This window comes from Saccostrea cucullata, unplaced genomic scaffold, assembly GCF_032062105.1.
Source record: "Saccostrea cucullata isolate Sc308-1 unplaced genomic scaffold, CSIRO_AGI_Scuc_v1 ctg304, whole genome shotgun sequence".
NCBI classification, from domain to species: Eukaryota; Metazoa; Mollusca; class Bivalvia; order Ostreida; family Ostreidae; genus Saccostrea; species Saccostrea cuccullata.
Genome location: NW_026935438.1, coordinates 562,255 through 583,894, shown reverse-complemented (window position 1 = coordinate 583,894; position 21,640 = coordinate 562,255). Strand labels below are relative to the sequence as shown.

General features: G+C 34.5%; 1 protein-coding gene across 1 annotated transcript; it reads right to left on the bottom strand.

The window, feature by feature from the left end:
* Nucleotides 1–156: 156 nt before the first annotated feature.
* On the bottom strand, nt 157–21,625 carry LOC134242833 (probable asparagine--tRNA ligase, mitochondrial). The gene is made up of 13 exons (XM_062724965.1): nt 21,501–21,625; nt 19,694–19,803; nt 19,491–19,611; nt 19,055–19,195; nt 18,816–18,896; nt 18,563–18,672; nt 18,106–18,238; nt 16,937–17,041; nt 16,739–16,776; nt 16,581–16,641; nt 1,971–2,102; nt 1,245–1,369; nt 157–333 (listed from the first exon to the last, which is right to left on the bottom strand). The coding sequence occupies exons 1-13, from the start codon at nt 21,615–21,617 to the stop codon at nt 189–191; spliced, it is 1,419 nt and encodes a 472-aa protein (XP_062580949.1). The 5' UTR covers nt 21,618–21,625; the 3' UTR covers nt 157–188.
* Between the last annotated feature and the right edge of the window lie 15 nt (nt 21,626–21,640).

The following is a 21,640-nucleotide window of genomic DNA, read 5'->3' as shown; positions in this document are numbered from 1 at the left end:
TCAAATGCATGCAGTCAAATTAACCCCTATCTCAAACTTGATGAGAGCTTAGGGGAAAAAACTTTGAGAGTAGGGGATATTTAACAAGGAAAGAAGTTCTCTTGAACTGTAAACATACAACATAATCAAAAAAGACACCATTGTGTGCATTAAATATTTATTTTAATGTGTTTAATGACAGGTCATCATCAGAGTGGACAATGCCCAGTCCATCGAGGAAATGCTGTGACATCTTTAATGTTTGGCATACCCAGCAGAAACTGTAGATAGCGATCAAATCCCATTCCAAAACCACCATGAGGACAGGAGCCAAATTCTCGTAGCTCTAAGTACCTAGAAAATTTGCAAAGAAATAATGCATTTTCACTATATAATCAAAAGAACCCTACCTTAACACCAGAACCCCTTACCCAGGGGCCATGAAATTCATAATTTTGGAAGAGGCACCCTTGCTCATCTTTTGGATAATATACAAGGACACAGAAGATTTTTAAAGAAATAATGTACATGTATCTTTATTCAATATAGCTCCCCCTCACCAAATGCCAAAAGATTTAACAAATATGCATGAGATCACCCTGGTATTCATAAGTTAAAGCACCTAATTTATCTGCTTAAAATAAGAAGAAATCGGAAAATTTTCCAAAAAACTATGTATCTTTACTATGATATTAGAGCCCAAAATTAACTCCAGAACCCCTGGCACTGCATGGGGCCTTCAATTTCATAAATATGATGGAGGGTTCAATGCTCATTATTATCAAACTAACACATTGTCAGCTTGGTGTGCAGGAATAAAGAAGATGATTGTTTCTTAAGATAGCACTCATTTTGATAGTTTTAGTCCCCCCTACCCTGGCCCCAAGGGACAGGAACTATGAAATTCACAACTATTGTAACCTTTCACCCACTGATGTAATATGCCAATTGGTAATTGGTTGAAACTGGTTCAGGGTTCAAGAGAAGAAGCTGAAAATGTAAATCAAAAAAAAAAACAAACAAACATAAAACTGATGCACTACTGATGATGGACTTGTTGACTATAATTCACCATTTTAAAACTGATTAAGATAAAAGTTATTAAAGGAAATAAAATTTCATTCAAAATAAAGAAAAAAATAATCAATGAATCTAACCCCTTTTAAAATATCCCTGCTTTAATTACAGGGTGAAGGTTGTAGCTGAATGTGATCAGCTTTAATCTTCATTTCTGGAGCTGATAGAAGCAAGACCACTTGACTTACCAAGAAAGTGCATCGAGGAGATTTTTAGACTGTAACTTTTGATGGAGTAAATCATATCTCTCCTCCCTCAGTGTCCCTCCACAAAGCTCCCCAACACCAGGGATCAAAAGGTCAAGGCCAGCCACCTAAAAGTTCAAGGTTATCTCACTAAATGCCGGTACACACAGTAAGGCTTGCTTTATAAGTCTAAAACCTTACGTTTTGTAGGATGTACGGCTCTCATGTCCACACGCTAAGGCAAGACTTACAATATTATAAGCAACATTTACATTAACTCCATGTGTTTTTGTGCCATAAACAGTGTGCATTATTAAATGGAATAATAGATTACTAGCTAGGACTTTAATTAGTTTTACCAACCAGTGCATCCACACTTTTTAACTAAGTAGAGGAGGTTACCTGAAGTATTGTGCTTTCTTCAATATACCAACATGTATGGTTTTATAAAAATAGATTGGAAATTGGGTTAATGTTTTCATTTGTCAAGAAATAAATGTCAATTAAGTCTTGTATTAAAAAATAGAGCAGTGTTCTATTCCGAAGTCAGACTTGTAAGGCTCGAAAAAACGTGTAGTATGGGTGTACACACAGTAAGGCTACAACTTAAGTTCTATGACTTCTAAGGCAAGCATTACCATGTGTACCAGCCCTAAGACTTTGTTTAACTGTTTAACCAAGATTGACTCTTTTTTAATTTAAATGGACATAAAGATTGCTCATGCTTACTGTCCTGTTGTCTGGATTTTGTCGGGCATAGAAAGGTTTGAGCTCCTCTGGGTAATCCGTTACAAATACAGGAACATTCCTACAATGCTTAACTAAAGCTTTCTCATGAGCTCTCTGTAGATCATCTCCCCACTGAAAAAAAGAAACCTTCATTGGAATGTTAAATGAGAGAGAGTGTAAAAAATCCTTAACTAGAAATATGTCCATAGGACATGAATGCCCTGTCTAGGGTGTGTAAGTAATGAAACATGAAAATTTGTATTAGTGTATGAAATTTAATCAGTATGTCTTGAAAATTGATGCAGTTGAATTGCTTACATCAGTATGTATCAGCATATGAAGTTTGACACTAATTTCAGAAAAGTGAGGTCTGACAAGGTCAAAGGAAAGGTCAAGGTCAAAAAATGTTGATGCAGTTGAAAAGCTCTCATCAGTATGTATCAGCATTATGAAGTTGAAAAAATATTTATGAATGGTTTCTTTAAAAACTGAAAAACTGACCTAAAAAACAATTTGATAACAATGAGATCAAGGTCAAATGAAAGATCAAAAGTCAAAAATGTTGATGCAGTTGAATTGCTTACATCAGTATGTATCAACATATGAAGTTTGATACTAATTTAGGAAAAGGGCGGTCAAAAAGGTCAAAGGAAAGGCCAAGGTCAAAAATATTGAATAGCTCTCATCAGTATGTATCAACATATGAAGTTTGTGATAAAAATATCTTACATGATTTCTTTAAAACTAAGCTTAACACTAATTTTAAAAAAGTGAAGTCAAGGTCAAAGTAAAGGTCTAGGAAAAAAAATTGATTCAGTTGAATTGCTCTCATCATTATGTATCAGCATATGAAGTTTGATAAAAATAACTTGGATGCTTTTTTTTAAACTGAGCTAAACACTAATTTAAGGAAAGTATGGTCAAAGGAAAGGTCAAGGTCAAAAATGGTAATACAGTTGAATACCAAGTAGCTCTCTTCAATGTATAACATATGAAGTTTGATAACACTATCTTGAATGGTATCTTTAAAACTGAGCTAAATGGTTATTTCATATTGTCCCCCGCTTTCGCGAAAGCGAGGGGACATTAAATCTCATTCGTCTGTCCGTCTTTCCGTCTGTCCGTCTGTCAGTCTGTCCGTCACAAAAACTTTAACCTTGCCCATAACTTTTGATTTAGTAGAGCTATGACTTTCATATTTCACAAGTGTATACCTTGTGACAAGACCTTTCTTTGGGTACCACCAAATTTGACCTTTTGACCTTGACCTTGGAGTTTGACCCATTTTTACACAGAAATTTCAAACTTTTACTTTGGCCATAACTTTTGAATGGAAGGTACTAGGACTTTTATATTTCACAAATGTATTGTTTGTGGCAAGACCTTTCATTGGATACCAACAATCTTGATATTTTGACCTTGACTTTGGAGATTTACGTACTTATGAAAAAACGTTAACCTTGACCATAAGTTTTGAACGATGAGGACTAAAGCTTTCGTACTTCACATATGTTATCCTTGTTAGAAGACCTTTTATTGGATACCAAGAACTTTTACCCTTTGACCTTGACCTTGGAGTTTTAACTACTTTTTAAAAACTTTAACCTTGGTCACAACTTTTAAACAGTAGATACTAGGACTTTTATATTTCACATATGTATTCCTTTTTGCAAGACATTCCATTGGATACCAACAACTTTGACCTTTTGACCTTGACCTTGGAGATTTACAAACTTATGTAAAAACTTTAACCTTGACCATAACTTTTGAACGGTAAGGGCTAGGGCTTTCGTACTTCACATATGTAATCTTTTTGAGAAGACCTTTCATTGGATACCAACAACTTTTACCCTTTGACCTTGACATTGGAGTTTTAACTATTTTAACTTTGGTCACAACTTTTGAACGGTAGATACTAGGACTTTTATATTTCACATATGTATTCCTTGTTGCAAGACATTTCATTGGATACCAACAACTTTGACCTTTTGACCTTGACCTTGGAGATTTACATGCTAATGTAAAAACTTTAACTTTGACCACAACTTTTGAACGGTAAGGGCTAGGGCTTTCATACTTCACATATGCAATCCTTGTGAGAAAACCTTTCATCATAACTTTGACTCTTTGATCTTGACCTACTTTTAAAAAACGTTAGCTTTGGCCATAACTTTTTAACGCTCAGGATAAGGGTTTTCATCCTTCAAAAAAATCAACTTCAATGATAATTTCTAAGAAATGACATATGATAGGATGTTCATATTAGACACAATATGTCATAAAAAAATAACATCTCACCAACAAAGACACCGAAAGCGGGGGACCACAATTCTTTGAATTTGCTTGTATATTTTACATACGTTTAAATAATATAAATGAAGACGATAAATTTTGATCGGTTATTTGCGCTATGTTGAAAATAGATCTATGAAAATAATATAAATTCAAAGACAGTTAAATCCCAATACCTGGTATATTTTTGTCCCCCGCTTGAAAAGTGGGGGATATTAATTTGGGTTTGTCCGTCCGTCCGTCCGTCCGTCCGTCCGTCTTTCTGTCTGTCTGTAACGCTTTCGTTTCCACACGATATCTCGAGAACCCTTTGAGCTTTTGCAATGAAATTTAGCATAGCAACTCCCTATGGACTAAAGAAGACCCCTATTGATTTTGAGGTCAAAAGGTCAAAGGTCAAGGTCATAAATAAGCAAATTCTGTCTGTTAAAACACTTTCGTTTCCACACGATATCTCTAGAACCATTTGAGCTATTGCAATGAAATTTTACATAACAACTCCCTGTGGCCTAATGAAGACCCCTATTGATTTTGAGGTCAAAAGGTCAAAGTTCAAGGTCGTAAATTTATACATTCTGTCTGTGTGTAACACTATCATTTCCGGGCGATATTTCAAGAAGATTTTGAGCTTATGCAATGTAATTTTATACCAAAACTCCCTAGGACGTCTCTCGCCCCTCTCAAAGTGCCCCGCCCCGTTTTTTTTATTAGTATTTATAGTATTACATGTCGCTATTTTTAGAGCAGGGGCATGAGTTATTGCGTATAAAACAGGTTCTCGGCGGACTTTATGTTCTTATTACATCTATTAGAACTGTTTAATAAAGGCTAAATAAATCAAACACCATGGATTGTGTAAAATTTTGAGAATACCGAACATGAAAACATGAATATATACATGTATGTGACTTCACTTCTGCATATACTTCAAACCGCGTATAGCGATTCCGTGGTCTAGTGGTTATGTCTCTCGCTTCAAATGTGAGAGGTCCCGGGATCGAAGCTCGATCGATCCTTTTTTTTTTTTTTATAAATACTTTTTTTTTTTTACTAAATGATAGTATTCAGCATGTGAAATGAAAAATTAATGAGGTTATAAAATCATCATTACAGTGTGATAAATATTCCATATAAAAAATCTTCTATACACATAATAAAGAATAAGCAATCAAATCTTTAATGCATATTGACATACATGTATTTTATTTGCTTCAGTATACATGTATACATTTAATAATTCTACAAATTCAGTCAGGGGGAGCCGACTTTTTCCCTAAGCGGGGGACACGAATTCTCTGAATTAGCTTGTTTTATATAAAATCAAATGATCATAAGTGAAGTTAAGGTCAAAGGAATGGTCAAGGTAAAAAATGTTGATGCAACTGATTAGCTCTCATCAGTATGTATAAACATGTGAAGTTTAATAACATCATCTTGAATGGTATGCATAAAACTGAGCTTATACACACTAATGTAAGAAAAGTGAAGTCAAGGTAAGAAAAATGCTGATGCAATTGCATAGCTCTCATCAATGTCTATCAGCATATAAAGTTTGATGAAAATATCTTGGAGAGTTTCTTTGAAACTGAGCTTTCAACTGAGCTAAACACAAAGTGTGAAGGAAGGACAGACGGAAGAATGGAAGGACAGGACAGAAGACAGACATGACAAACACTAAATGCCCCGGCGATATATCCTTAAATGTATGTCATTAAATGAGGGTGACATAACAAATTTGAAACTATCAAGTTGCCTTCAGACCCACTCTAGACTGGTAGCCCATGATGTGATTATCCTGGTAAATCTACACTTTATACTTACATATTATTTCTTGAAGTTTAATTTCAATTATTGATATAATTTTCCCCCTAAATATCAAGGAAATGTTTAACACAAATTGCAGAGACAGATATTTAACCCCCCACATCAGCATTTTACATGGTGTATACCCCAATGAAATACATGTACATTACTTTGTGCTGTATACCCCCATAAATCATTTAAATAACATTATGATAATGAATCTCTAGCTGGTCCAAAAAATACCTCAGGAACATAGATAACATCTTTAACATTTGACAGATGATAAGACATAAAATCAGAAGCCTGTCATTTTGTGGTCTATAATTTTCAGTTCATTATTGAAAATTACTTGGATGTACATGTATGACTTATAAGGGAAGAGATTCGCTGTGCGTCTTTGTTTGAACAGCAGTTGAATGATGTTGTTTAATTTGAAAGATTTCCCAGTTATTCATATTTCAGAAAAATTAATCCGAATTTGGATTGAAATTGACATAAATGTTTCAATTAATACAGGATAAACTTTATATCACCTTGGGTTTTCAGTCATAACTTAAGATTTGTATAGATTACATGTATCTGTACTGCTGACACTGCATGCAGTTAGTTTCACTGACATTTTTGACTTGATGAAACTTGAAACTTCTATTCTTTAGCTTTAATTTTTCCCCCTTTGTCCTGTATTTATTCTCTATATATATTATGATCCACCACAGTGACTTTTTTGACGTGTCTAATATCAGGAATGCGCATGCTCTATTTATCTGACAACATGGAGGCCACCTAGATTATCAGATATCTTGTAGCAGCTCTATAGGCTCACTAAAAGGTAACAAAACAAGAGGCCCAGGGGCCACTTGAATTTTACACCACCCCAGGGGGTCATGATTTGAACAAACTTGAATCTACACTACCTGAGGATAATTCCCTATAAATATAACGAAGCCTGTCTTTGAAGTACTTGAAAAGAAGATTTTAAAATGTTTCCCTATATGTTCCTATGTAAAACTTTGATCCGCCATTTTGGCTCCACCCTACCCCCGGGGGTCATGATTTGTACAAACTTGAATCTACACTACCTGAAGATAATCCCAAATGAGTTTCATCTTTCCTGGCCCAGTGGTTCTTGAGAAGAAGATTTTTAAAGATTTTTCCTATATATTCCTATGTAAAACTTTGATCGGCCATTTTGGCCCCACCCTACCCCCGGGGGTCATGATTTGAACAAACTTGAATCTACACTACCTGAGGATGATCCCAAATGAGTTTCATCTTTCCTGGCCCAGTGGTTCTTGAGAAGAAGATTTTAAAAGATTTTTCTAATATATTCCTAAGTAAAACTTTGATCGGCCATTTTGGCCCCACCCTACCCCCAGGGGTCCTGATTTGAACAAACTTGAATCTACACTACCTGAAGATAATCCCAAATGAGTTTCATCTTTCCTGGCCCAGTGGTTCTTGAGAAGAAGATTTTTAAAGATTTTTCCTATATATTCCTATGTAAAACTTTGATCGGCCATTTTGGCCCCACCCTACCCCCAGGGGTCATGATTTGAACAAACTTGAATCTACACTACCTGAAGATAATCCCACATGAGTTTCATCTTTCCTGGCCCAGTGGTTCTTGAGAAGAAGATTTTTAAAGATTTTTTCTATATATTCCTATGTAAAACTTTGATCGGCCATTTTGGCCCCACCCTACCCCCGGGGGTCATGATTTGAACAAACTTGAATCTACACTACCTGAAGATGATCCCAAATGAGTTTCATCTTTCCTGGCCCTGTGGTTCTTGAGAAGAAGATTTTTTAAGATTTTTTCTATATATTCCTATGTAAAACTTTGATCGGCCATTTTGGCCCCACCCTACCCCCGGGGGTCATGATTTGAACAAATTTGAATCTACACTACCTGAAGATGATCCCAAATGAGTTTCATCTTTCCTGGCCCAGTGGTTATTGAGAAGAAGATTTTTTAAGATTTTTCCTATATATTCCTATGTAAAACTTTGATCGGCCATTTTGGCCCCACCCTACCCCCGGGGGTCATGATTTGAACAAACTTGAATCTATACTACCTGAGGATGATCCCACATGAGTTTCATCTTTCCTGGCCCAGTGGTTCTTGAGAAGAAGATTTTTTAAGATTTTTTCTATATATTCCTATGTAAAACTTTGATCGGCCATTTTGGCCCCACCCTACCCCCGGGGGTCATGATTTGAACAAACTTGAATCTACACTACCTGAGGATGATTCCATATGAGTTTCATCTTTCCTGGCCCAGTGGTTCTTGAGAAGAAGATTTTTTAAAAATGCCATTAATTTTTCTCTAATTCATAATTATCTCCCCTTGGAAAAGAGCCTGGCCCTTCATTTGAACAAACTTGAATTCCCTTCACCCAAGGATACTTTGTACCAAGTTTGGTTGAAATCGGCCCAGTGGTTCTTGAGAAGAAGATGAAAATGTGAAAAGTTTACGACAACGACAACGACGACAACAACGACAACGACGACGACAGACGACGGACAAATTTTGATCAGAATAGCTCACTTGAGCCTTCGGCTCAGGTGAGCTAAAAAACTACAAAAACAAATTTGTCCAATTCAATCAACCATGCATGCAAACATCAAATGTTCCAACAACATATATAATTTTTCCATTAAGCAGAACAATTTTGAGATAATTACCAGCTATAATTCAAAAAAAATTGCTGGATACAGAATATATTATATCACCGTAGATTAGCTTTTGATATCATATTATTTCATTTTAATAAACTTGTCGCTAAACTTGTCATGAATGTGGGTATCCTATGATTGTTGAAAGGGTTGTGTATAGTTTAAATACATATCTATATACCTGACCAGCAAACTTAACATAAACAAATGGCTGAAAATGAAAGTAGCCTAGCTACTTTGTTGTAACTGAATTTTAACTGAAAAATTAATGTTGTGTGCGTATTTTTTTAGTACAGGCTTTACATTTTTTGGCAATAAAAAAGTATTGACTTATTACACAACTCTGTTGATTCTAAGGAACTTAAATTTGAAAAAGATAATTTCTGTCTACACTTACATCTATCAAAGTAAAGCATGCATGCATAAAAAGTTTAGATCCATATTATCTACATTCTGTCACAAACAAGAGGTCCACGGGCTGATGTGAATGTCTGTTGATTCATGTTAGCCCTGATCATCTTTAAAGACATGCAGTTTTCAAAAAGTTACTTCTCCCTCTTTTTTCCCATGAAAATTTTGACCCTATATGTTAATTAATTAACCCACATGCACTCATTCACTTTGAATAATCAATAAAACTCAAAGTAATGTGTAGTAAAATACTAGCTGTTATACTTTGATTGGATTTTGGCTATTACATATACCTTTCATTCCTATAGAAGGTGTACTTTTGTTTAAAAAAATTGCTCAAAAGAGTTAACACACATCTTATCCACATCTAGTGTTGAGAGCCTTCAGCTTTGACCAACTGACCTTGTGCCTGTACATGTAGATGTCCTTCTTCATCCGTAAGGTACACTACTGGGTAATTTACAGTCTTTTGATTAATATGAGATACCCTGATTATTGCATCACATATAAAGGTTTAACAAGGTTTTCTTTCTTTCAAACCTACTTAATATTATAACAACACATAACAGAGTTCCAAGACAAATGATGAAAAAACAGAAAAGATGACACCAGCTAGGGTACCCACATTCTGTTTGGTCTATTATTTAATTAGACTGGGGATAGATATTGGTCACATATTCATAGATATAAACAACTTTGTTTTTTGTGGTATATACTTCTGATTTTAGTTTTAATTTTAGGATGGCCTTGAGCAAAACAACATCTCCTGAAGACAGAACAAGGTTTGTTAGACTTGGTCTGGTCATCATTGAGGAACTGACATTGGTGTTACAAGACGTGCTAAAAAATGAAGTCTTGCCTGGTCAGATATTAAATGCAGTGCAACGAAAGAAAAGTTTGTTCAACAACATACGACAAGATCAAATGGATAAAATTCACAAACAGTCAGGATTGAAACCAGAAATCCAGGGAAAAGGAAATTGGCAGAAACATTAACAGAAAATAGTGTCAATATTCTGAATATTATGGTAGACAGCATTCATGAAGACACATCTGAATCAGATTTAGAGCAAATTTACGAATCAATAGAAGACTTCATAAGAGAGGACAATGAAGAAAGCTCAAGACTGGCTTTAGAACAATTCTTTAGTGATTTAACACAAAAGATAGAAACTTATGCCAATCTACAACAAAATAAAATGAAAATATTGGCCAGATTTCTCCGATTTAACTTAAAGCTAAAGAAAAATTACTCTGCTTCCTTAGAAAGCTCTAAAGGAAGCTTACTTCTTAAGTTGACCTTTACTTCAGAGAGAGGCTATGACCTTTACAGACAGGACTTGGAAAGAGGAGAGATTGGTAAACAGATACTGGAGGTACTTTTGTTTCCTTCATATCTTGCCAATTTTGACCTTGAACCTGAGGATTTGGTTGTGTACCTGAATGATAAGAAATTGACACAAGAAAATGGTAAATAAATTACATTTATTTTTGCAAATAATTTATCATACCCCCCACTTGAAAAGGGAGGGTGTATAGTGATCAGGATGTCTGTCCGTCCGTCTGTCTGTTACGTTTTGGAGTACCCATCTCTTATGTGCAACTCCTCTCATACCACTGAATGAAATTTAATGAGACTTTCAAAGAATCTTTGTTACATAGTGCAATTGTGCACCTCCTATTTTACTTTTTGATCTGACACATGCTTCGGGTTTCCCATAGCAAAACATGGACACTGCCATTATACGAGGGGTATTTCAAAAGTTCTGAGAACTGGTGTGCGGTAAATAAATGAACGTCATTATCATGAATTAAATTATATCAATCCCTCAAAATAGTCTCCATTGACCTGGACACACTTTTTCAGTCTTGAAATCCACGTGGAAAATGCCGCCCTATAGTCCTCTTTCGGTATGCGTTTCATACACTGGAATACGGCACTTCCAACTGCATGACGACTTTCAAATCGCCGTCCTCGGAGGGCTTCTTTAATAACGGCATTCAACCAAAAATCGCATGGAGCTAGGTCAGGACTGTAGGGTGGATGTGGTAAAACGGCAATACCATTCTCCTTTAAATATTTTGTTACTACCTCTGATCTATGGGCAGGTGCGTTGTCATGGAGGAGCTTTATTCCTCGTGTGGTACCGGTTGCTGGTCGGGTCGTTTTATAGTGTTTTACAACCTGAGACAAGACATTTTCTGCATAAAATTGACCAGTAACACTGCTGTGTTCTGGAACCGGAACTTGAGTAACAGGGCCTTTAGAATCAAAAAATAAGGCGTACATTACTCTCCAGACAGACCGGTTTCTGCGTGCAATTTGAGGCCTTGTGTCATTTTCACCGATCCAAACTTTATTATTGAGCTTAGTTTCCGGTTCAAAAAAATATATCCATGTTTCATCACCAGTTACAATCTCATTTATTCGCCTTTGGTCACAATCTTTCTAAAATTGTTAGTCACTGTGAAGCCATTTCTACCCGGGTGCGCTTTTGCTCTTCCGAGAGAAGATGCGGCACCCATCTAGCGCAGACTTTCCTAAGCTTTAAGTTTTCCTTTAAAATACGAAAAACTGCTGACGAATTAATGTTAGTTAAGTCTGCTATTTCCTCAACTGTATATCTAGCATCATCGGCTATTGTATTTTGAACAGCGACGATTTCTTTTTCGCAATATGCACACAGTGGACGCCCCGAACGGGGGTCATCTTCAATTGATTTTCTACCCTCTTTAAAACGAACTACCCATCTTGCTATTGCTGGATATGAAAGAGCATGCTCTTTATATACTATATCTAAATCGGCTTTTATTTCTGTTGCCGTAAAGCCGAGCAATGAGCGAATTTTGCAATACGCTCTTTGCTCATCAAAAAACTTGTTCTCCTTATCAGTCATTTTTACGCCCAGTATACAGAGTATACCTAATTATGACGTCATTTTAGCAGACCTATACGTCATTTTGAATGTAAAATGACGTCACTAGTTATGCATATTTGCCTAGGCTTTACAGTGGTGTCAGAGACATTTTAATCCGTAACGTAGTTAAAATTTTATATGCCAGTTCTCAGAACTTTTGAAATGCCCCTCGTACTCGTATGGGTGGCAGGGGTATCATTTAGCTTCGGCTCAGGTGAGCTAATGAAGATCTAATATTATGTATTTTAAAAAAATAATAGCAGTACTGATGTTATTTTTACATTGGATCTTTAATTTAGACAATATATGTAAGATATACATTTATAATTCAGGAGAAGACCCATTTAAGGATGTTGCACCCTCCCCAAACCAAACTCCAGAAAAACAGACATGCAAAAATCATGAGAACCAGCATCCCATTCTCTTCTGCCAACAATGTCAGGTACCTGTCTGTGTAGACTGTATAAAAAGTCCTGAACACAAAGACCACTGTCTCACAAACATCCATGAGGCATTCCATGAAAAACTTAAACAAATCAATGAAAAACTGACCCAGGGCCTTATAAAAAAGAACAACATATCAACCAATCTGGAAAAAATGTTATCAGATGTAAATGACATTTGCTCCACCTTGATTTTGAAATCTCAGCATCTTCATCATCTGGTTGACTCAGTCCTACAAAGTAAGCTTGCAGAGATAGAGAGTTACAAGAGATTAATGACTGATATCGCGAGAGATGATTTAAAATGTGTTGATGCATATATTTCTGACTTGATGAAAAAATTAAATGAGAAAGAAAATCAGCAATTGCCAGAGGAGACAATGATTGTTATGAGTAGCTATCAGTTCGAAACTATTGAGATGGACCTTCCTGATTTAATAGAAGAAGAAATAAACAGTTTGGATGTAGAAAACCTTTTTGGAAAATTGACAATTCCCAAATTAAGGCGAGGGGAATCTGGTATTGACCTAAACACTGAATCTGATGAAGAAGAGCCAAAAGAGCCAGAGAAGCCAGAATTACCACAAGTTATAGTAGCAACATCATTCAATTTGCCTAGCAAGGCAAGTCATGTGTCCTCAGTTTCATCTAAAAAAGCCTGGGTTAGTGATTTTGATGGTAACCTTTACTTGACAGATGACATTGGCAATATGCTTAAAAGTCGAAAAACCCTCTCAGGTGGCCTAGGAGTTCATACAGTTTCAAAGGAAGGGGAACTCATTTATATCGACCAAAACAAGAAAATAAAGAAAGTTTCAAAAGAAAATGAAGTTGAGGACTTAGACATATTGATTCCAAAGTCATGGAATCCATGTTGTATTTATTCTTGCCACTCCAACACAGATCTATTAATTGGCATGTGGAAAAGAGAATCTCTTGAAAAGAAGGCCATGTTGAAGCGTTATACAACATCTGGTGAAGAGAGGTGGTTTAAAGATAAAAAGCAACTGATTTATGAGTACCCCCAGTACATCACAGAAAATCGTAACCAGGACGTGATTGTCACCGACTTTTACAAGGCAGCTCTAGTGGTGACGAACCACAAAGGGGACTTTCGATTCAATTACTCAGGACATCCTCTAGAAGAGGAATTTGAACCAAATGGTATAAGTACAGACAGCCAAGCTCATATTCTAGTCAGTGATCTGGTCACCAACTCTGTTCAAGTTATTAGTGAGGACGGAGATTTTTTGTTTTTCCTGCTGAAAGCGGAAATAGATGCAGTGGAAAAGCCATTCAGTTTGAATTTCAATCAGAAATACAATTGTCTCTGGGTTGGACTATTGTCAAGTCCAAGGATGCTAGTTTACAGTGTACAATATGAAAACGATTAGAAAATTAGTTCTGACATACTGAACATATAGGCTGTGGTTTCGTTTTGTGGTGATGTAATTTTCTTATTCACCTTTCAGCATCTAACTGTGCTTTAAGGTTTTTCCACCCTCACAATTTTAATGGTTCAAAGTACAAAAACTCCATTTATTTTCATTTAATATAGTTATTTACTAATTATTACAAAAAGTATAGGTCGCCATATTATTTAGGATAGGAGACATAAATAACTAGAAGTGTATGTCAACATAAAATAATTGTACATTTTTTGTAAAATATTATGATAAAAGTTATGTAAAAACTGGTTCGAATGCATAATTCTGATGCTGAGAGTTCTGATATACTTGCTACTTCTAAAATAATTTTGAATTGTGAATACCAGGGAAACTATTTCACATAAGAAGTACAATATAGAAAATGCCTGAATGAAGATACCTGAGAAGGAGGTATTACCCTTGTAAACATTTAATTAAGTTAAAAAAAAAAAAACATTTTTAAAACTTTTTTACTTAACAATATTTATCATTACACCTATTTAAAAGCATTCTTATAAAAAATATTGTTCTACCTGGCATGAATTTAAATAAATAACAATTTTTTTAAAAACCTAAGTCATAGGAGGATGGAAATACCTTAAAACAAACATTAGGTACTGTAGCTGAACTTTTTCTTACAGGGTCATAATTGAGTGAAATTTTTATTTCTCTTTCATCTGTGCATAGAAAATGATACAGATTTCTTAGACTCTCAGTATATACTTTACTTGTATATTCATTAAGTACTATGGAACAAATTGCTATGGAAAATTTGTGACTGCATACATAGCGTAAATTAATACCATGCAGAAAAAAGTACTTCTACAGTACAGTATGTCTTCTCTATATGATATTATGTACTGTGACAATTTTATATATACATTATTTGCTATCCTTTTAATTACGTCTAATAATGATAGTTTTTTTTTTTAAAATAAGAATTAAGACCCAAGGTTATTTTTCTCGTAAATAATTTTGTGCTTCTTAATTCATTGATGGCTCATATTTCAACAAATCATAATTGAATAGACTGATAAAAGTCAATATTTTTATATGTTGAAATAAATTAGATTTTCAATTTCATTTGTTTTTACAGCTACCAGTTATCAGTTATATTAATCAGTGCAGTAACCCTGTAGAAATACTAAAAGAGATTGATTTTGTGATATGATAAATACACCCCCCCTCTACACAAACACACACACACCAAGGTAACAAATCAAAGATGTGTTGGTGAAACACTGATGCCCACATTTGACAGCTATTGGCAAAGTGTAAAGTTGAAGTTTCTCCCATGTGAACCAAATTTTAAGGTCAAGATTTAGATTAAAAATCTCAGTAACCCAAAAAGGAATATACATTTACATGTGAAAATGAACATGACAAACCCTTGTGTCAAAACCTCATAACATTATAAAGTCATTTATCTTCTATGATGATTTGGCAAATTTTAATGCATTAAGCTGAAACTTTCAAGTCTTCTTAAAGTGGCCTGGACACAGTTGTAACTGATTTTTTAAAACCAGTTTCAATGTTTACAATTCCTACCTAAGGTATCATCTATTGATTAGCAAAAATTTGAACATAATTTGTTGATTAACAAACAAGATTCAAAACTGAAAGTTCTTCATAATGTAAACAAGGCTCGTACCTTGTTTTTGTTTACATATAGAAAATATCATATAACGAAATGAAGTTCAGCAAATCAATAGTAACTGTCGAATCGTACTTGAGATTAACTTTTATTTGAAATTATCTACTTTGAAAGAACATATATTAGTATATATCTACATCCACTGAATATTTTCTCCTTTATTTCTTAAGAAAACCCATTGCGTTAATCACTGCGTGAACTACATTAGGCATGTCGCCTGTACAGATTTCTTGATCAGACGCTGTTCCATCAATGAAACGTATAAAGACGTTCGCATCATTAATACAATAATTAATCTTTTTAATCCTACTTTAAATGATTATTTAAACAGATATAAATATAAACAATAAAATATCTTTCTTTGTTTGTTATTACTGGAATTAACTGTCGCAGCTATTGGAGAAAAAAATTGCATAACTCGGGATATGTATTTTTTCTGCAACAGCTGCTTCCGTTAATTCCAGTAATAACAAACAAAGAAAGCATTTCATTGTTTAAATTAACCTGTGTAACTAAAAACATGACACTAGCCTTGTTTACATACCAAAAGCTTAATTGGAGCTCTAAATCTGTCTTTTATCCGGACAACAGGCGTTCAAATATTTGATGATCATTAGAAAGACCCTATAGTTAAAAATTTGTTAAAAAAATGGAAAAATAAATTTTGAAATTGTAGCTAAAACTGTGTCCATGCCCCTTTAATTACAACTTTTTTTGTTTTATATTCCTCATAAATCTTGTAAGAATTGATATTATAGGACCGTCATTATTTTCATTGCATCAGTCCACAAACTTTTTGACATTTGGTTTGCTTGAAATGTGGCTTTGTGGTTGAACAAACTAGTTGAGTTAACCAAGCTATTAGACGATGCTGATGAACCTTGCACTTAATCTGCATTTCCTTAGTCAAAATTATGCAATCCATAAAAAAATCTGTCTTTCCTTTTGATACCACAGAAGCTGCCAGAAATTAAGTGTTGCTAACCTTAAGTTTTGAAGTGTCAGAGTTGTTGTTATTAATTTCTAGTGCTTCTTCGTATGGCATTCTGTAATGATAAAGATTTATGCAGAATTTACCAACATTTTAAGATAATATTGAAAAAATAATAATACATGTATGTACCTCGAAGTATAAATACCTACCTAATAAAATCTTTCTCTGTCATTGCTTCAATGGCTTTCTATAAACAATCATTAAAATGTCAGTCTTTAGGCTATAAATACAAGCCATGTGAACCTATACACAAAGTTTCTCTCTTTACACTCCATCATGTATATGGTTGACTTATAACGAATTTTTGACAAACTACTAGTAATACATTAATAGTTGTAAATACTTACAATGCGATCCTCTGATACAGAGTTCCTCTCGTGGACAAATTCAATATCCTTTGAAGAAGTATTTAAGGTTTCTTTAGTGATGAACTTTATAAGACCTTCCATCAGCTGAATCAGTAAGAAGTATTTTTAAGATCAAGCTTGTTACTGTAACAAGAGAAGTGAAAATGTATGGCTGGACCTGGGAATTGAACCAGTGACCCTGACATCACTGGTAAGTCACTCCACTGAGGCCAATATCCACGGTCCAATACATTCCTCCCTCCTTAACTGGTCTTTCCCTTTGAAGACACAACCAAAGTTCTTATTTGTCTCTGGAAGGACTTTCACCAGGGGTGGACAAAAGCACAAATTAAGTAATAGGTAAGGAGAAAATGTATGGTTGGACTGGGAATCAAACCCAGGACGCCTTGCCAGGTACTCTACCAGCTACAATGGCCGAAACTAATACACAATAAACATTATGTGTACCCCAGTAGTTAAGGTACCCATCCCTCCCAAGCCCAGTTAACAGCAATTCCTTCTCACCGCTCAATTAATTCAAAGGTCAAGGATAATTTCAGATCAAAATGGAACAAAACATATTTTCCTGTGGTGATATCATGGTAAATCTACCTGTACATTAAAATATAAAGTTCCAGTCCAAATAAATGTTATGCAAAAGAAGCCAAAAATTTGACTTCCAAAATCAATGGTACAGGCCATACTTATATGAAGTAAATATACTATCTTTAGACATCATATGTCAAAAATCATGGCAATAGAATAAATGAGAAGTCTTTTAAGAACAGATGTTTTCTACACTGACAATTATGATTTCTTCAGTTTTTTTGTGCAGGTAATGACTCACTGTTTATAATGATTTAAAATAAACCAATATCAAAGAATAAAAACATTCCAGTTGAGAAAAGCTTTCTGGCACAAAAATAAGAAATTTGAAGTCAAAATTATATATACCTAGGAATTTCCATAAATTAATACAAACAAATAAAAGTATTCTTAGTCCAGTTTAAAACATGGAAACAAAAATTATGACCTAAGGCATAATTGTATGAGAAGAAAAATTACTCACTAAGAAAATTATCCATCTCTCAAAAATTTTATACATAGGATTGATCTGAAGCATCTGTAGCTTGAATGATTCAATTAATGACTTTGCAAATACAATGTACCTGCATGATATCTTCTAAGCAATCAGTAAAGGAGAGTTCCGCTTCAATCATGTAGAACTCTGCCAGATGGTTAGATGTGGCACTTCTCTCTGCTCGGAAGGCGGGGCTAAACGTGTATACTTTACTGATCCCACTGTCATTCAAATTACAGGAAACGATATTACATCTCCGTATAGGGCTCAGCAACAAAACTTACAAAAAACCTAATTGTCCCAAACTATTTTAATAGTTAATAATAATATTTTGACCTTAAAACTTTGACTATTAATTCAAAAGTTTTCTTACTTTAAATGCAGAAAATATAATTGACATCACATAAAAACAAATACATACCATTGTATCAGGGGTCACATACCTCAATATGATACTTAACACAAGCATGACACATTTGATTATAAATGTACTGGTCAATGATTAAGAGAAGCAGCTCAGTTATGTAATGCTGAAGAGTTAATACCTTGCCATGGCCTCCAGGTGGAGCTGTCCTGACACAGTTAGGAATGCCTGACTGTTGAAGAACTCTTGGACAGTTTTCTTTTCATTGCTCTCAGTTTGTTTGTCTGAAATCTGCAAGTTTTATATCAATTTTCATAATTGTTGATAAAAACATTCTATGTACAATTAAGTCTGAGAAAATCATACATAACAATGAACACATGCACATTACAAAAGTACAAAAATAATAAGGCAGTAAATGCATATAGATTTACCTGAACAGTGAAAAGTTGTCCTGCACCTTCACAGTCATTTGATGATAAAATAGGTGTGTGAATAAATATGTATCCATTCTCCTAAAAAAATAATATTTTTTTATATTTATACTTACGTTAACAACTGTTTACAACTTTACTTTGCAACTATACTGAATAACATTTGTATTAAATGTGTTGTACTTTAAATCACAGTTTCTTGTAGCCAGGTAAAATCATGACAAAACAAGTGGACGTACCTGGAAGTACCTGTGTACAGCCATTGTAACGGTGTTTCTGATCCTCATTACGGAGGAGAACAGACTTGTTTTCGGTCGCAGGTGAGGGTATTGTCTTGTGTAATCATTAGAGTGAATCGTTCTCGAGTGAAAAGGATATTTCTGAAAATGTTAAAGTCAATTTCATAAAAATTTACATATTTCATTTTAAACACTGAGAACTATTGAACTTAAATTAACTTTTATCACCACAGGTATATACCAGTGCATGTGTATACAAGTATCCATCATACAGGAAAGGAATTATACATAGTTATATATTGTATTCAATGTATAAAGACAATAGCCAGTAATTTATTTGCTGTAATGAAGATAAGGTAATAAGCTTATAAAATGTACATCATAGGAGAGAAGAAATGTACATCTACCATTACTTTATGATGAATCTGTGTATTACCTGTAGTTCACAGAAGCCATGAACTTTGATATCTTCTGCATGGAACTCAATATTCTGCTTCTTGGTAATACTTTCTTGAAATTTTCCAGTCACAGTTATACAACTGCCCGCAGTTAATTCACTGTAAATATTTCACCAATTATATCATAATAACCTAACTGAGATATAATTTAATTTTCATTTTTTTAACAAGAAACTCGTACCTTGGGCATAACCTAGGATCTGCAACAATCTGTGTTGTGGATAACTGTGTCCCTTCATTGACATGAATGAAAGTTACATGTTTCTGTTTTCTGATATGGCGAACCCAACCCTATTAAAAATAAAAAATTATGGTTTCCATTCAAAATTGAAAAAAGAAGATATTTTGTGCACTGTTGGGGTGAATTTCTTCTCTTTCCAGCATTGGTCAATCAACTACTTTTCACTACCTAGTTCAAGACCCATCTTATATTCAACCTGTATAATTTATCCACCTCCCAACCCTTTATAATTTTCTCTAAAGACTGATAAACTCGCTTGTTTTAAATTTTGTGTCATCTGACAAAAAATTTTTTAAAAGCCAGTAAATCTGTCTGTAGAAGTGACTAGAAAGGTTGTGAAGTAATTGAATATACATCTTCGTTAAAGTAACTATGTGTCTAGAATTATAGGGAATGAAAGGTAGATGATTGACCAATGCTGGAAAGTTGAGAAATTCTCCCTTACAGTGCACAGAAAATCTTCCACAGAAAATCTTGCACCATAAAATGCACCTTTTTTGCATTACAGGATTTGTAGCATTATGATCATAGACTAATATATAAAACCATAAAGCCACAATTCTGCAGCTATGCTTTCAGATGATAAAACAAAATTGAAATAGTACAATTTCTATGCAGTAGTATTCCCAGAAGATCCTACTGTAATGTCAAGCATGAGTATTCCTGTTTAAAAGGCTCACATATTTGCTCACACCGGAAAGTGCTAGCAAAAATGAAACTATTTTCACTGCTAATTAGTCCGAAAAATCTGATGTTTTCCTGGCTTTTTCACGATTTTGATATTTTACATGCCAGGAAAACGTCAGAACCGGCGCCATTACGAAAACTGGGAATTCGCCACCTCCAACCGGAGGCGGCATTCTCAGGTTGATTTTCGATACTTGCAAACTGAATTAAATGCTGAATTTGCATTTTATCAATAGTACAATACCTTTAGTACTCATCAACAGTACTCATGGTTCATTTATGAAATAATATAATCCGATGAAAACATTTTATCTGACTGTCGAGATTTGTTTTCATTTTGTGCATTTTAAAATCTTGCAACTTCGGATCGGAATATGGAGTGGTAATTCTTTTCATCGATATTGATGAGTTCTAGGAGCATTGTGCCATTGATAAATTGTGATTTCTGCATCTAATTTGGTTCCCAAGTATAGAAAATCAACTTCGGGTGGAGACGGTGAAATTCCCAGTTTTCGTAATGGTGCCAGTTCTGACGTTTTCCTGGCATGTAAAATATCAAAATCGTGAAAAAGCCAGGAAAACGTCAGATTTTTCGGACTAACTGCTAATAAGCTTTGTGATATTTTGTAAGGGCTTTTGGTTCAAATTACTGTATGACATACCATGGATTTGTTATTTTAAAGAAGTTGCTAATTCCCTACTGACCTCTTATTTGTTATCGCAAAATTAAAACAACAGTAATAAAGCACAGTTAATGAGTAATGCCACAGTACTTTAGATACACCATTCTGAAACCCCCGGCTTGCACCACGGTGCATTCCACTGAAAAAGTGGTTCAGCTATGTACTTCTTTGTTTTACGATGGATACAGTGCTGCTAGCTCGTCTACCTTTTTAAAAAATAAGCTTGTCACTTGTCAGTGCTATACACGTAGTTACATTCTCAATGTAACTTGCTGAGATATCTGACAGTACTAGACCTGTATACAATGCACAAAAACGCTGAAAACATAGTTAATTAATATATCTCTTTAAGAAATCAGCAGCAGTATCATAATGACCTTTAAAACACTGTCATTTGTACATCCACTTGACAATCGCCTAGCGCTGAATCGCTGCAAAAACCTTTGACAGTTTGAACAGAGTAATTTCATGTTTGTCAACATGGGCGCAGACATATTTACATGCCGCAGCTAATAAT

Coding starts and splice junctions, on each gene's coding strand:
- LOC134242833 (XM_062724965.1), bottom strand. CDS start 21,617: ATGTCTGCGCCCATGTTGACAAACATGAAATTACTCTGTTCAAACTGT. Junction 18,239..18,562: donor CACCTGGAGGCCATGGCAAG/GTATTAACTCTT, acceptor TTTGAATGACAG/TGGGATCAGTAAAGTATACA. Junction 16,777..16,936: donor CTGTATCAGAGGATCGCATT/GTAAGTATTTAC, acceptor GATTGTTTATAG/AAAGCCATTGAAGCAATGAC.